This window comes from Eupeodes corollae, chromosome 2 (assembly GCF_945859685.1).
Source record: "Eupeodes corollae chromosome 2, idEupCoro1.1, whole genome shotgun sequence".
Taxonomy (NCBI): Eukaryota; Metazoa; Arthropoda; class Insecta; order Diptera; family Syrphidae; genus Eupeodes; species Eupeodes corollae.
The window spans coordinates 156624078-156640179 of record NC_079148.1 but is presented as its reverse complement, the minus strand read 5'-3'; the positions used below and the strand labels follow the sequence as shown (position 1 = coordinate 156640179).

The window sequence follows — 16102 nt, the reverse complement described above, 5'->3', positions numbered from 1 at the left end:
ATCTCAAGTGTATGGTTTTGTAATTCAATATGTAACTGGTTAAGAACTGCGATAAAATATTTTAATAAATAATACTTATTGTATTACTGTACTCTTAAAATAGTAAAATTGTTCTTACGTTCTTATAGCTAGAAGTGCATATCAGAGTAGATAACAAGAAGTTATATTAGGCGGTTATCAATTGCAATAAGCTTAATTATGTAAATTTGTTAATTATATAAACGTGAGAGACGACGAAGTCATCATTATTGGTTTTAGTTGCCCTTGATTTGAATTAAACTTTATTATTTCCTTAACAGGTCAAGTTTTGGAATAAATAGAAACATTTGAAAATTTACGATACGGTGTATTTAGGACTTAGAAAAGCTAAGAAAAAAGTTGTTCTAAACAACATTTTGTATGATAATTTTGCAAAGTGTAAATGTTTGTTTTTAGATATGCGGCTTAGACTCTATACGATTTTTTGAAGACCCTGGAATCTTATACTCTTATGGGTTTTAAATCAATACATTTGGAAAACCTGGTGTAATAGTATTGTCTGGAAAACTGATTCAATATCAGAACAAAAAAATACTTTTTAACTGTTTTTGACTCTTTTTTGTCAAAAGCCTTTTAAGCATTCAGTGTTTCAAAAGGAGGATTTTCAAAAATTCTACAAATTACTTCAAATATATAAACTTGATATGAGATGGGATTACAGATTAAAAAATGCATCAATTCTTTTATTGAAGAAAAACTAGTTGTCAGATACCTCGTAAAACTTTGACATACACTCTAAAATTACGCCTTTGTAATATCAAAGAATTATTTACAAAGTTAAGACCTGGATAATTAGTACGAGTACCTACTTACAGAAACGACTTTTATTTTGACGGCACTAAAACCATTGTACACATGCGTTATAATTAAGATCTTTAAGAATTGTACACAAAATGTCGAAAAATATTTTATTGTCTGTAATATTTTAAAGGGTTTGAGACTAATTTCAGTTGATATTTCCTGAAAGAATTCACAAAGTAAGGTTTTAAATTAAATGCCCTATTTTCATTTGTGATACTGCCTATTAAGCTTTGCAAATGTAGGTTTACGCCTTGCTTCAAATGTAGTAAATTTGTTAAAAACAGCTATTACGTTTTTCTAAAACATTTCACTTATTTTCTTCAAATTTTAAACGATTTTAGTGACTTACTATGTCTTTTGATAAGTTTTCTATTTTTAATCGGTGATGTTTCTATCACTTAGTAATTCACTGATTTCAGAATTTCTGACGCCTTAACTCATAACGTTCGTTCTCTAGATTAAGTTTTTTTTGTTTTGTTTTATAAACTATCACTTTTTAGACGCGTTAGAGTGCAACGTTTAAAATGAAAGAAAATTGTGTTTTCAATCTTTTTCATTTTTGAACAGATATGAATAAAGTTAGAAAACTACTAACTAATTGAAATGGCCACACAAAGTTTTAAAAGTTGCCTCTATTACTAAAGCAGTTCCATGATTGCATTGAATTTGTCCTCCAAAGTAAATTCGTTACAATTTTTGATTTCTCATCTCTAATTAAATCAACTTTATTTTTTCTTCATTTAAATTTAAATACATTTTTTATAGTTAACTAATAAAATATCTACGTCAAATATTTTTACAATAAATGTTTTAAAATGTACACATTCATATTACAAGTCTTATTGCTAACGAAAACAAAAATATTATGGCTAACTCTGCATATTTCCTAAAATATAAAGAACATTTTTTAATATTTCGAGATTCATGTTTAAAAGATTAAAACAATAGCGAGAAGACAAAATAACATTTGTATATAAAATAACCCTAACGCACGTTTTGTCTTATGCCAGCATATTTTGAAAATATCACAAGAATTTTAAATAATTATTGTAAAAAAAAAGTTAACAATAGCTATAGGAGAGTTCTTTTGAAATTTACAAAATCTCCCTAAACTATGGATATTTACAATATTCGAAATCGAAATACATATATACGTTTTTGAATACATTTTAAACATAAACTTCCCCATTTTTGGCTTCGGGTGTTCCTTTTGTAAGTGTTGTTGGAGCCGAAGTTGAATTTTCGTTAGAAGGATTTGGCATAAGGCTATTGCCGTTGCTTGTTGAAATTTGAGGATTCGAGGAATTATTTCGATTTTCGATTGGTTGATTGAGTGATCTTTGAGAGAGCTTCCGCTCGAGTACATAAGAATCTCTAATGAAGGCATCATTGAAACTACTCGTTCGCGAGATTGGTGTGTGATTTTCATTCTTCACAGTGAGGAATCTATTATTCGATGGATCGCGAGCTGTTTCCGTGACTGAAACAGCTGAAACCGATCGTGGAATGGTCAGGGCTAGTGGAATAGACGACATCATTTCGTTGGTATCGAACACGGCATTTGTTGTGGTTATCTGAGGCATGGAAACTATATTTAAAGTTCCCGACGGCATTGAATCGGACGTTGATGTAGTCACTGTGAATGGGAATGACAGTGTTGTCACCGGTAGATCTAAAAAAAAGAAGAGATTTGATATCAGTTGTTCCTTGAAAGTTCTTGAAATATTTTACTTGAAGGACTTAAGGAAACAGTTCCGAAATTAACATCCTGGAGATTCTTCGGCAGAACAGCTTGGGCAAGTGCAGCAGTTGCTGGATGTCCTGGAATGAGGGTGTTGTTCGATGAACAACTATCCATCTCTTTGATTGGTGAGAGGAGAAGAGTTCCAAGAACTTGACCATCCTGTCCACTTGGATATGGATACATGTTATGGGATGACGTCAAATGTGACGCCACAAGTTCAACTCCACTAGCTCCGGAAGTACTTGTTCCCGTCGACCCAGGCGTGAAGATAAGTTTACTTTCTTTTTCTACACCTTCCTTTGTAACGTCGGGTGTTGGAATGCGAGGTCTGTTTTTGGGCACAGCCACGTTAAGGCCATTCACATTAAGCCTTGTATCTATACGTGTTAAAAAATCAAAAAATTACGATTATTTTTTTACTTTTGGGATTTCAAATGTAAACCTACTTTGCTTTAGTTGCTTTTGAGCACGCAATGACTTCCGATGGACAAACTTCTCATAGAAGCTCGGCTTCGATTGCAGCTGCTGATGCTGCTGTTGTTGTAAAATTGCTAGAGGCAGGCCAGACTCTGGACTGGAGTAAACTGAATTCAAACGATTTCGATTAAACGCTGTGCCTCCAGAGGAGTATGCGGTGGACTGACTTCGCATCGAACCCATACGGGATAGTTGACGCGTGAGCCAGTTGTTTTTGCGTCGCTCAACCATTGGAGTATCGACACTTTCCTGCGAAGAATGAAAAGCAAACCATTAAATATTATGTGTGTTCAAAAATTGTGCAGTAAATTTGTTGTTACATAATCTGCATAGACGTCATCGGGCATGTTACGCTTGGTAGGCATGATGTTCGCGTACATGGCGTCAGCAGTTTTAACTTTGTATTTTTCAGCAGATCCCTTAGGCTCGTTGCGTCGATAGTGTTCCGAAGCCACAGTGTAAGGCAAGTCCTTCGGTACAACGCACTCCCAGTACTGATCTCGCAGGAGTTCAGGATGTTCCTCGTGCATTTCATCAACAATCATGTAGGAAGCCTAAAATTAGTCAGCAAAAATGTAAGTTTAGGAATTCTAATCAAATTTAACTAAACTTAAATTCCTTATTATAATACATTAATTAATAAACGTGGTCTTGTGATTTTTATTGTATGTCGCATATTTTGAATAAAAACTGAATTGTAAATTTTTTAAAGCCTTGAAAAAAGGCATTTCCTCTTAATATTTAATAAACAAATAAGGTAGTTTATACGCAAAGACATTATGGGTGGAATAATTTATTTTGGTATCCACATAAGTTGAAAGTTTAAAAATAAACTGATTGAATTTCCCTGCGTAAATAAAAGACCAGACAGTTTTGTTTCTTCGTCTATGTAAATTAAACATTTAAAACTGATTTAAAATTAAAACATACATAAATTAAAATCGGAATGTATTCCACGAAATGTTTTGCCAATTAAAATCAAGTCAAAGACCCAACCCAACTTTCAGTTTTAATGCTTCAGTTTTTTTCCCCTGGCTTTTGGTTTCACTTTCAACGTAGTAAGTTACTGAAAAAAGACGTGTTAACAAAAATAGTTAAAAAAGTCTAAGCACATGTAAGTGTTAAGTTGATTACCACCCTAAGGTGGATGAGTTTTTGGCAAAAGTTGAGTACTTTGTAGTAGCCACATGTCGCTAATAAACATGTCAAGACGCAAGGAGCCAACTTGAAGAAGAATACATGCCCTGCATTTATCAAAGTATTTTACTTTTAAACAGCTGATATGAATGCCTTCTTTTTTACTTTACAATTTAACAACAATTTGTATAACAAATGAACTGATAATACAAATTAGTTGGAGAAAAAACAAAGTTTTCAGTTTTTTTTGTTGAGATGCCATCGGGTCACGTCTTAAGTTTTTGGTTTGGTTTTGGAATAGATATAAAAAAAAGTGAAAATACTTAAATAAATATATTATTATGTTTTTCAGGTGTTTCTTTTGTTGTGCAATAAAGTATTTTATTTTTGTTTTCGTTGTCACGTATTTGGAAATTGCATTATAATTGAAACAAAATATAATCTTTAAATAATTTATTATAATTATTATTAACAGCTTAAGTTGTAAAATAACAGAAATTAACAGAGTTTTATTGTTTTTGGTCGTGCTAAAACTCAGCTATTGAAATGTTTTTTTTTAAACACCATACAAAAATGTTGTTGTCATAAAAAAATATTTTTTATAGGTTTTGTTTATTTCTCATTGGAAATATAAAAAGTAAGTTATACCTTTTAAATAAGTATAAACAATTATAATTAATTATCTATTACGTAAAATAGTTAAAAGTGATTATTTTCTATAGGTTGCTTTTTTAGCTGCATGGGAAGTTGCAATGTTTGATTTCTGCGCTTTGACAGTTGAGAATGTCAAATTGTGGTCACATTTCAGTTCAAAGAGGTTTGGCGAATTAGTATTACTATTTCCTAGGACCAGAACAAAGGATCGAAATTTTGGAAATTTAAACTAGCAACAGAAGTGGTTTTGACATTTGGTTCTCGTTCAATAGCAAATATTCAAGCCACTTTTGACGCCATTACATCCAGAATTGCGGCAAAAATCAATTGATATTCTCAAGCTATTTAAAAAACACCCGATACCAGAATTTGAAGAGAAAACGGATAAGCAATAATCGAATGAAAATTGAATTTAACAATAATTGATAACAAATTCTATTAAAATCCATGCTTCTGAACACGTCTAAAAGTGACATTGATTGGAAAAAAAGAAAGCAAACCTAAATATGAAATGTCAGAAACTTAGAAGAAGAAAATCACTTTGCACAATAATCGTTTTTACTCAGTAACTTAAATTTCTCAAAAATTTACTAAAATATTTTAACTAATTTTTAAATGTATAATGGTTGTGTAAGTCGTCTTGTTCATTTTTCTCTATTGATGGATTTGAACATTTCTAGTTTGCGAATGTTTAATTATTTCAGTTTATTATGATTCCTATTAAAGTAATGGGAATTAAAAGTAATGGGAATTTTGCCCTAAAAATAAAATTAATAGGAGTGTTTTAAGGAAATATACCGAAAAAAAGTTATCCATTGAAGCAACTTACTTTATAAGTTTAACTTACACAAAGGGTGTTTTGCTCAAGAATAAAATAAATGACTAATTGTGGATTTTATATTTTTCCTAACCGGTCTTTTACCATTGGGTTAACAATTACAATTAAACAAACTGGCTTTAATTACTAACTTCGCATTCTAGACTTGTCACATAAGCTTTTTCCACCCTCTATTGACTTATTTATAGGTAATTCTTATAAATTGTATTAATTTATATTTCTGGTAAAAATCGTGATATGTTAAAACAAGTTCTTGGAAAAAATTGTTACAAGAAAAGGTAAAACTAAGAAAAATTATTAAAAAAAAACCTAAATGGAAACCCCATGATTAAGATAAATATTATTCAATCAAATAAGGCTTTCACAAAGTTCTGAAGAATTCATATATAATTGTAAACATGTTATGATGAATCATTCTGCTGGTGGTCTTGTTTTCTTTTACAATTTTAAAGGATATCGGGTAATTTTGTTTACCTTTATAGAAACTCTGGGAAAGTACATTCTTTACTTACCTTAATGTGTCGATCTATAAGCCAATTAAGCTCAATGTCATCATCATCTTCTCCAAATGGATTAATTAGCACTTCTGCAACTTTAAGCCATCCCACATAAAACACGAACTACAAAAAGATTTAAAAAAAATATTACTGACGATGTATTGATTTGTTTGATTTAAAAAAAAAATAAGTATGGTTTTAGAATTTTAACACCTTAAAATGTTCAAATGTTTAAAGAACTAAAATATAATTATCTATTAAATAGATAATATATTTATGTTTTGATAAATATATTAAAAAGAACTTTTTTTCGAACTTTCATTATGTTTTCATTAAAGATAAAAGTACTCATCTCTTGTCAAAACTAAAACCTTAACCATTCATAATAAATAAAACGCAAATACTTTGTATATTTTTCTGACAAATTTGTAAAAAATAAATAAAAATGGAGCTTGCCTACATTAAATACCCGAAAATTATAAATCAGTTCTAATCAATCAATTTATTGATTGATTGATTGATGAATGAAGAATTACAGAAAATAAGAAAACAAAATAATTACTTTTACGATATGTGTGAAAGGTCTAGAATTTTTATTTGGAATTGTTGAAAATTGTTTACGTATCTAACAAAAGGATGTCTTTATTTCAACAACCTTTGTTAAAAATCTTTTGTTATTTGAAGCAAATCATTTTAGAAAAAAAAATATAATGATTAGGTTCAATTTTAAAAAAATGATTTTTGAAATATTCAAAATTATTAATCTTTAATAAATAGATATAAAGGCCACAACTCAATTTTGTTCAAGTCAATAACACCAATTAAGCCCTTAAAGCAGCAAATTCTAAATTAATAGTTTTAATGAACACTAAAATGGGCGTGCCTTAGAGCAACTTATTTGTAAATTAATTTTTTTTAATTTTAGGGCACTCTGAAGAACAATGGACTAATTGAACAAAAGATCAATTTTGAGTTGTTATTTAAGTAGCATCTTAATTAATTTTACATTAAATCAAAATAAGTAATCTCAAACAGAGTTCGAAAATTTAACAATCAAATTTAAAGAAAAGACTTGAATATAAACATTTATAATTATTTTAAAGGGCAGCAGTGTGAGTTGTATTTTTTAATAAGCAAAGTTTTCATTTAAAGAACTTTGGAAAGTTTGAATTGGTCAGAATTAAAGTTGAAGCAAATTTTTGCCAAGAATTTCAGGACGTTGAAATTATATACATATGTACTTTTATTTGTAGCCAAGTATTTTAGATTTCCAATTTTTTAAAAAACTGCCTCGACGTATCAATGAAAAATCGTTTATACATCTCTCCAAAAACAGTGGATTATGATTGTAAACACCTGGAAATGTCGAGAAATTTCAACATTTTTGATTTGAAAAATTGGACCGTTTACAATAACTGGAAATTTAGAATACTCAACCATGTAAAAAGAAACAATACATTACGTTAAATTCAAACGTCAATTTAAAAGAATATATTTTTTCGTAAAAGTTTGGCAATTATTTTTTAAAAAGTCCAATATTTCGATAGTGAAAATTTGTAAAAGTAATCGATCCGATTTGTCGAATTGAAAATTTTAACATTCCTTGACATTTCAATGTCCCTAAAATTAAAAGTTTTTAGAGAGATGTCAGTGCGTGAGAGTCTAAGTAAAATTGGGAAACCTTTTTTCTTCCGGCCATATCTCAAGAACTAGTGGAGGTAACGAGTCCAAATTTTTTCAACTATCGAACAAATTGAGACCGTGGTTTTCTTACTACAGAAATTAAAAGAAAAAAACAGAAATTGACCCCAAATATTTCTGGAACTAAAATACTAGCGAATGAAAAATTAATTAGTCACTTTGAATATTTTGCGAATAGAAAATTCTATGCTTTGAAGACTTGCATTTTTGACAATGGAAAATAAAATTTTGCAGCGTAAGGTAACAAATTGTGTGTATTGTTTTTAAGGTTGGTACAACTTCGATAGTGCAAAATAAATTTGAATTTTTGAACTTTCGATTTTTTAAGAAACTTTATTAAAAATGTATTCAAATTTTGTTTTGCTTGAACAATGAAAGCATCTTCATAAGTTTTATTGTTCAGTAGTTGTTTTATTTTTAAATTTTTTTGTCAAAATCTTACACAAAATACCACGATATTTGCCATGAAAATGCATACCTTTAGCACCTCCTCGAGGGATGCAATGCAAACATAACCTAAAACACATTGTAAAACGCTATTATATTTAATAGCCCATTCAACCGCATTTCAAACATTCTTAAGGTGTGCATATATCACTATCTCAGTATTATTTTGTTTAATAAAAATTAAGAAGCTATTGTGGTTAGCAACACACGTTGGTATCTATAGTCAAAAAATTAATTAACACAAATATCCGGCACCCGTTTTTCTATATACTGAGTTTGATTTTGTTTTTGTTTTCTAATTGAATGATCTTGGGATATGCCATAACCACCCGTATAAGAAAATTCTGATATTTATTTTTATGGTGGTACCTATTTGTTTAATTTTTTGTTAGACTAAAATATTTACCTACAAAGTTGAAAGAAATAACAATTAATCAAAGTATAACGCAAAAGCAGAACACTGCGGTTTAGTGGATTTGTGGTTTGGTTTTGAGAATTGATATTTTTCAGTAGGTAAGGTAGTTGAACCATGATTGTAGAATGTAGACTTAGGTTTTCTATTGTTGAACCAATTTAAAAAATAATACTCCTATTAAATGTTATGTAACAAGAGACATTTACGTACCCACAAAGCATAAAGGTTTAATGAGAACGGAATTTTGTTTTTTAGAACTCTTTGCATGATAGTAGATTTTATGGCATACGAAATAGTGTATAATTTATTTCTTATTAAAGACACAGAAAACTTACTTGTAAAACTGTGAAGAGTGGAAAATACAAGTCAGTATCGGCTTTTCCATTTCGAGGTGGCATATTCGGGAGCATTTGTTTGCCCACAACAGCGGCTATAAAATAAATATACAACACCAATGTGACAACCTGCAATGACATTATAAGAAAAATATTAGTTCATTATAATAAATGATTCCGTATCCGTATGATAAAAAATTCCGCTTACATCATATTTCGATGGAAAAACAAGAAACAACGTTAAGAAAAAACTAAAGGTTACGCGCCTTTATATATAATAAAACGTGCAACTTACCTGAGTGTATACCAATGGCACGCAGACCGTATCGTAGCCAATCAAGCCGCCAAGCCTTCGTCGGATGTCAGACAATTCAACCAGAATTGTCTGAACAATGTGATCCGATGAGATCAGACCGTCTTTGCGTGCACGATTAATGATGTTTGTCGCCCACACAAGAGGCATCCAGTACTTGGACATGGGACTCTTGGCGTTCATGGTCTCGAAGATTTTCATCTCGCTCTCGTGCATTAGCCCAGCATCAACAAGATGCTGTGTCGATGGGAAGCGTCTCTTAACGCGAAGTGAAATTCGCTGCAGGGTGATGACATAAGCCAAGACCATGTACCTCATAATATTACGGCGCATCAATCGCCCTGTCTCGTTCTATATAAACACAAAAATAGAAGAGATAGATTTAGTATAAAAGATTGGGTTGAAAGACAGGCTTTGAGGTTTGTTTTTACACTTACTCCTCCATTGGAGTTAGGAATTGCAGCACTTATGAATAGGGCAAGAGTATCTGGCCATGGCAGTAATCTGTATTGCTCCCACCATCTCTTAACCACCAGACTTACATAGAACCCGAGGACAAAGGACATCGGGATGGTTTCACTCTGTTCACCGAAGTAAACTCGGATTTTGGCAAATAGTCTGGAAATTCAAGATGTTTTTTTGTTGTTGTTGTTATTTGTTTTCATCTTCTTTTAAACTTGTTTTTTAAACTTGAGTTGGGATGTTTACATAAATATAAAACTGAAAACACGTTAACGTATTGCCGCAGGGCAAGATGCCAATCGAGAACCCACAAGTTGTTTTTTTTGTATGTTTGTCTTCAAAATCACGCAAAGTGGTTTTTTTTTCGTATTTCTTCGATTAGCACGTGTTGTGTGTTTTTTGTCTTATATTTACGTAGGATTTTATTGTTTTCACTTTTGAATACCTTCAAAATATAAGTAAAGTTATTAAAATATTTATATACTCACTGTTGTTGGTAATCATTAAGTACAAATCTATAGACTAAGTTAATGGTATAATATAAACATAAATAAGCAACCAATTCACGCCACACTAATTTGTAGACACTGCCGCGCCATCTGAAAATAGTTAGATAGAAATAGAAATGATTTATTAGTACTTAAATATAATGAATTTTCTTATAAATTCTAAATAGTCATTTAGTTAAACAATAATTTATTGAACATTCTATTTGATGTATGATGAATTGATTAGATAAGCTTCAATCGAAGTTTTTAGTGATATTTTAAGAGTTAATATAGTTAATTTAATTTTCAAACATAAATTAAAAAGAATAGGTCCTAATATCCAACCATCAGGGACTTCACAAAAAAAATTAAAATTATTGGGGGACGATATAAGTTTTTCGTTACAGGCTTTCTGCATTCCTTTAATATTCATCAAAGACTTAGTAAGGCCACGATTCTATGGGATGTTTTTTCAGCGGTTTAACAGTCGAGAAAGGCTTATTATGTTATGTTCAGTTATGTTTGATAAATTCATCATGAAGCGTTCAATTCACAATTTGTAAATTAACTCTGAAAAATAAAATAAATCAATCAATCGCTATCCGTCCATTGTACGGTGTTTAATGATGAGGCTCAATGATGTTATACCTGTGTCGCGTAACCTGTCATGCAACTCAACCTTCAATTTCTTGCAAAATCAATTTCTTGACGATTTTATTTTAGGAAATGGTTCGGTTAACGTCTGAAAAATTACTTCAAAAAAATGTTCGTCTTGTCTTGTTTTTTAAAGTTCTCAAGCTCTTAAAAAACACCTTACACATTACATTCCAAATGTTTTCATTAAAATCCAAGAATACAAAATTTAGCTGGTCTTAAGTCCCGTCAGCTTTTTGTAATGGATGTTATGATAACAGTGTGTCGGTGACGTGCTCGAAAGTACCTAGACAGAAAATATTTAAACAATGTTTATCTGTCAGATGCCATCATTCCATTAGCCTCGGAAAGCATGAACTCGCTGATGTGCCGGCTTTTGTTTACAATTTCAAATAGCTTTATTTGGTAAACATGATGTGCGTAAAATGCCGGATCTAAGTGATTTATCTCATAGTTTTTAATGTACGTCTCTATCTTATCACACAGCATCAAGTTGCATGTCAAACGAAATTAAGGTGTTAACATTGGTTAAATGAATGACGTTGAAGTGAAAATTAAGTAACACAATCATCTAAATCGTAATTCATTTATCTAATTATATGAAATACTTTTGTAAAAGAGAAAAATATAGTTCACCAATCATTTTACTTAAGAACCATTTCTCTAAAATTTATTTCAAACAAATTTGACTAATATGAAGTTGGAGCCATCATTAGTGTTGGAAATACCTGATGGGATAATTAATTATATAGTATTTTATTGAATTTTTTTATTTGTTTTTTTTTTTTGCAAATGAATTATTCAAATAGAATATTTTAAACATTTTATTTGCGTGTTTTTTTATTTAATTTTAAATAAACACGCGCGATTTTTGATTTGGTAACAAAAAACAGGGGAAATAACTTTAATAAAATAATACATACTGTGGATAATTACTATACAAAAATTAATAACCTTGATTTTTTTTTAAACTTTATGGATAAAAAGGAAGTCGTATATGAAATTGATTAAAACAAACAAAAATCTTGAATTGATAAAAGCAGAGATGTCACTGCATAGTTTTCTATACTTTTATGGTAAATAATTGTAGATGATTCAAAATTACAATTAAACAAATACGAAAAAACAGAAACGTCATATTCCACAGATTGCTGTTTTTTTTTTAAGTATCAATCTTGTTAAAGGACGAATTAAGTTAACGAAAATGTGCAATGTGTTCTTATTATGTCTTTTTTAAGTTCAGTTAAAATTTTACAAACAAATATCTTTCACATACGCCAGAGTAAACACTTCAGGTCATGCAGGGTGGCGAGGACCTGTCTAAGAGCCCATACGACTCTTAAATATATTTTATTTTAAGTACAGATAACAACAATAATAGATGCAGAAAGTACTTTTACAAAAATGTGTTTTTTACTTAAAAAATAAGACCCTAGAAAAAAATACTACTAAAAGTAGTTAAAAAATGATTTTCGATTCGAATTTCTTGGCAGTCTTAAAACCAATTTTTTCTCATTAAAACCTTTTTTTTTTAATTTTAAGAAAAGTCCAATTGACAGTTTTTTTTATAAAAATAAATGTCTACTCAAAATTAGTAAGAACTGAGTTTCGTCTAGAATGTAGCTAGAAAAAGTGAAGGTATTGATTTCAACATTATGGCATTCTATACAATATAACGTTGAAAAACCTTTAAAAAATCTTATAACATATTGGTAAAAAAATGCACGACTGGATCGCACGAACTTGCTCCTGTATGCAAAGGGTCTGTTTAAAAAAGTACCTATATAAGATTTAAAAATATGCCTGTAGAATAAGATTTTCTTCAACGATATAAATGCCACTTGATTTGTCAAAAAACTTGTGATTCAACCCAAGATACAACTCATCCTAGGACAACTCATCCCGGAAATGAAAACTATTTGTAAACATACTTAACGAAAACAATTGATTATGTATTCAACTAGTTCGTTCAAAGCTTTATCCTTTGGATAGCTTTATTTTAATTTCATGTTGGAAGAACCAGGATGGAAAGTAAATTATGTGAAGATAAGAAAGAGGAAGAACATGTATTTTTAAATTGTAAAGCGATCGCCAATTGGTTGTGTAGTTAGGTAGGTGTCTAAAACAAATAAGGAATAGTTCATTGGCGTGCTCAGCTTTATGCAGATAGATAGATAAAGACATGTTTATAATGATAATGAAGTAATGTTATTGGTAGGTAGAAGGTACCTACTACAATCCAATGACATTCCCTCTTTCCAAACAAGTGAAATAATTTAAAAAAAAACTTAAAACTCAAAACCTTACCTGAAAAATAAGTTTTTCTTCAAAAATTTGATGCCATTTTATAAATCAAAAACCCTTTGATTTTTTTTTGAAAATCGTTCGAGCGTTTTTTTTTAAATTAATTTTTTATAAATAAATTTTTTAAATTGTTTTATAAAAATATTTTTGATATGCAGTTGTTTAGTGATTGTTAATATACGCTTAACATTTGAATTTCGTAAAAAAATGTTGACAAGTTTTTGAGATATACAACTTTGAAAAAAAAAATCAATATTTTTTTAAAAATCCAAAAACTAAAAATTGCACTTTTGATAATCAAATATTGTTAAAAATATGTTCATCTTATTAAAAGTAGCCAAGGTAAAAAATAAAATTTTAGAGAAAATTAAAAAAAAAACTATTGGTTAGTTTTTAAGAAAATTCGAAATATCGTTTTTTGAACAAAAAAATGTATGGGGGCCACTGTTAGTTTTGATCTTAAAAAAATGAAAAAAAAAACGCCTAATGTAAATCTGGTCAAATCCTTAACTTCCAAGTTTGAACTCAATCGACCCAATGGTTTATGCTGTAGGAGCGTGGTCAGACAGAAAAAATAGACCGGATAGAATCGCGGGACCCACTTTTTTCGACTTCCCTACCATCGTAATATCATGTTTGATTAAAATCTCGAGTTCGAATTTTTTTACAAATGCAAAACTCGCCATATATGTACATATGTAGTTCCTATAATTCGCAAGAAAAAATGTGTTCGACTTAAAATCTCGAGACCCAAAAACAGATTTTGAAATTAAACTTATTTTATCATATGCACAAGTTTCTATTTTTTAGTTATTTTATCGAAAAAATCCAATTGAAAACATTTTCTCCAAAACAAATAAAAACTGATAATAATGAAAGATATTTTCTTCAATTTTCTTATCTCACAAAAAATCGGGATGGGAAGTTTGCAGTGTGGTTGCATTCCAGTTTTTGTATTTGCTTGAATTCGCTTAAAACTTTAATTTTCAGAGAAAGCGATTCCACTATATTAAAAATAAAAATTCCATATCGCTAAAAATTTCTCAGCAAACTGCTCACCTTTTTCATGTAAAGCACAGCTGCTCTCAGCACGTGTGTATTTTGTTTGCCCAATTATCAATTTATTGGCAGATTTTTCCCACTCAGTAATTGTTTTCTATTTTAAAAATTCCTTGTTTAAAAGTTGTTAACAATAAAAACAACAAAAATATGTATGAAAAAGTACATTCCATAATATTTCCAGGTTCAATAAATGAACTGACAACGTACAAGTCAAGTTTAAATTGATTTAAAATTAAAAAAAAAGAAACTGACTAATCAACTATACGTGTTTTTATTGAAAATTCATTAAGTTAACGCCACATCCATAAACACTGAATCAACAAACAACAATTTAATATTGATGTCCATAAAACATGAAATTCGATGTTGAATTCCAAGATTGCATTTATCTTCATTAAACGAAATTTTAGCAAACAGAAAAAATACCTGAAAAGATATAAAAATTCTATCAAACAAATATTGGCAAACAATCAAATTGTTTAACAAAAACGAAACTCAGAATGAAGTAGATAACTTCTTATACATTTTGATTTCCTTAATTGGAAATGTTGCTCAACAGTCTATTTTAATTTTATGCATGTAGCCAATATGAAAGAAGCGCCCCACAGTAATAATATAAGCTCCTATTTTACTATCTTTACTTACTATTCTAGCTCTATTCTGGGTTAGACGTATCAATCTTATGGGATTAGATAAATTATGATGACAATGTTTTGTCGCGCGTTTCCATAATTGAATTCGATACGAATTGCGTCCAAGATCAAGGTGATCATGCACGAGTCTTGATGCAAGTTTGCACCATAGACACAAAGTATATTTGTACCTGTAACTTAAGCATATAGATCTTACATAAGGCTGTGCTGTGCACGTTGCAGGAAATTGGAGCACTGTGCTAGACGGAAATTGTTTGATATTTAAGTAGGTGCATATTCAGTTGATGATAGATTGATTTGATTTTTCTCAATCGTATTTTCAAATCAAATCCAATCAAATGACGAAGTGTGAACAATAATTAAAGTTGATGTTTGTTAAATTTATTTGCAAGTTTAAAAGCGTCGGAAGAGGTGTACAACTTTAAGTAAATTTGGCAACTGACTCATGGAAATAATATTTACAAATATTTGAACATTTGTGGATCATCTTAAAAATAACTGTTACGAACAAGTATTTACGTTGATGTTTAAATGTGACTCATGTATCCCAAAATGAACTAAATCTCAAAACTAGAGCTCCACAAGTACTGATTGGAATTAGGAATTATCATTGCGCTAAAATGTTCATGATTTGTTTTTGTTGATATATTGATTAAAACTTCTTTGAAAATTTAAAAATAATATTTTTTTTTTCAGCCATAACATATAAATAAGCAGAAATACTTTGGAATTCAGTGGGAGGTTGAATTTTTTAAGGATATACCCTTATGATGAAAAAAATATTTTTAATAGAATGAAATAATTTTGAAGTCCAAATTTTAATATGTTCTCGATATATTTGTTTATAAAACTCACAATTAATTTTTTCTTAAAATTTTATCAAATTTTAAGATGAAAGTTTTTCATAAGATTAAATTAGTTTGAAATCAATATCTTTAATTTTTGCTGGGATATTTTATTAGAAAATCAATATTTACCAAATTTTAGTAGCATTTTTCTTAAGTTTTAATTTTAAGTGAAAAATCTGTCGATTCGATTTTTTAACAATTTGACCAGATGTCAAAAACGTTATTCTTTGATG

At 29.7% G+C, this 16102-nt stretch overlaps 1 protein-coding gene across 1 annotated transcript in view; it reads right to left on the bottom strand.

Annotated features, from left to right (window-relative positions):
* Positions 1 to 1533: 1533 nt before the first annotated feature.
* LOC129944667 (bestrophin homolog 15) overlaps positions 1534 to 16102 on the bottom strand; it is a 36905-nt gene continuing 22336 nt past the window's right edge. The window contains exons 3-11 of the mRNA XM_056054261.1: positions 10349 to 10459; positions 9836 to 10016; positions 9381 to 9749; positions 9086 to 9214; positions 6203 to 6310; positions 3382 to 3615; positions 3031 to 3310; positions 2572 to 2961; positions 1534 to 2512 (exon numbers count right to left, since the gene is read on the bottom strand). Coding sequence (XP_055910236.1) covers positions 2010 to 2512; positions 2572 to 2961; positions 3031 to 3310; positions 3382 to 3615; positions 6203 to 6310; positions 9086 to 9214; positions 9381 to 9749; positions 9836 to 10016; positions 10349 to 10459 — 2305 coding nt within the window. The 3' untranslated portion in view covers positions 1534 to 2009. The remainder of the gene's footprint in view (positions 2513 to 2571; positions 2962 to 3030; positions 3311 to 3381; positions 3616 to 6202; positions 6311 to 9085; positions 9215 to 9380; positions 9750 to 9835; positions 10017 to 10348; positions 10460 to 16102) is intronic.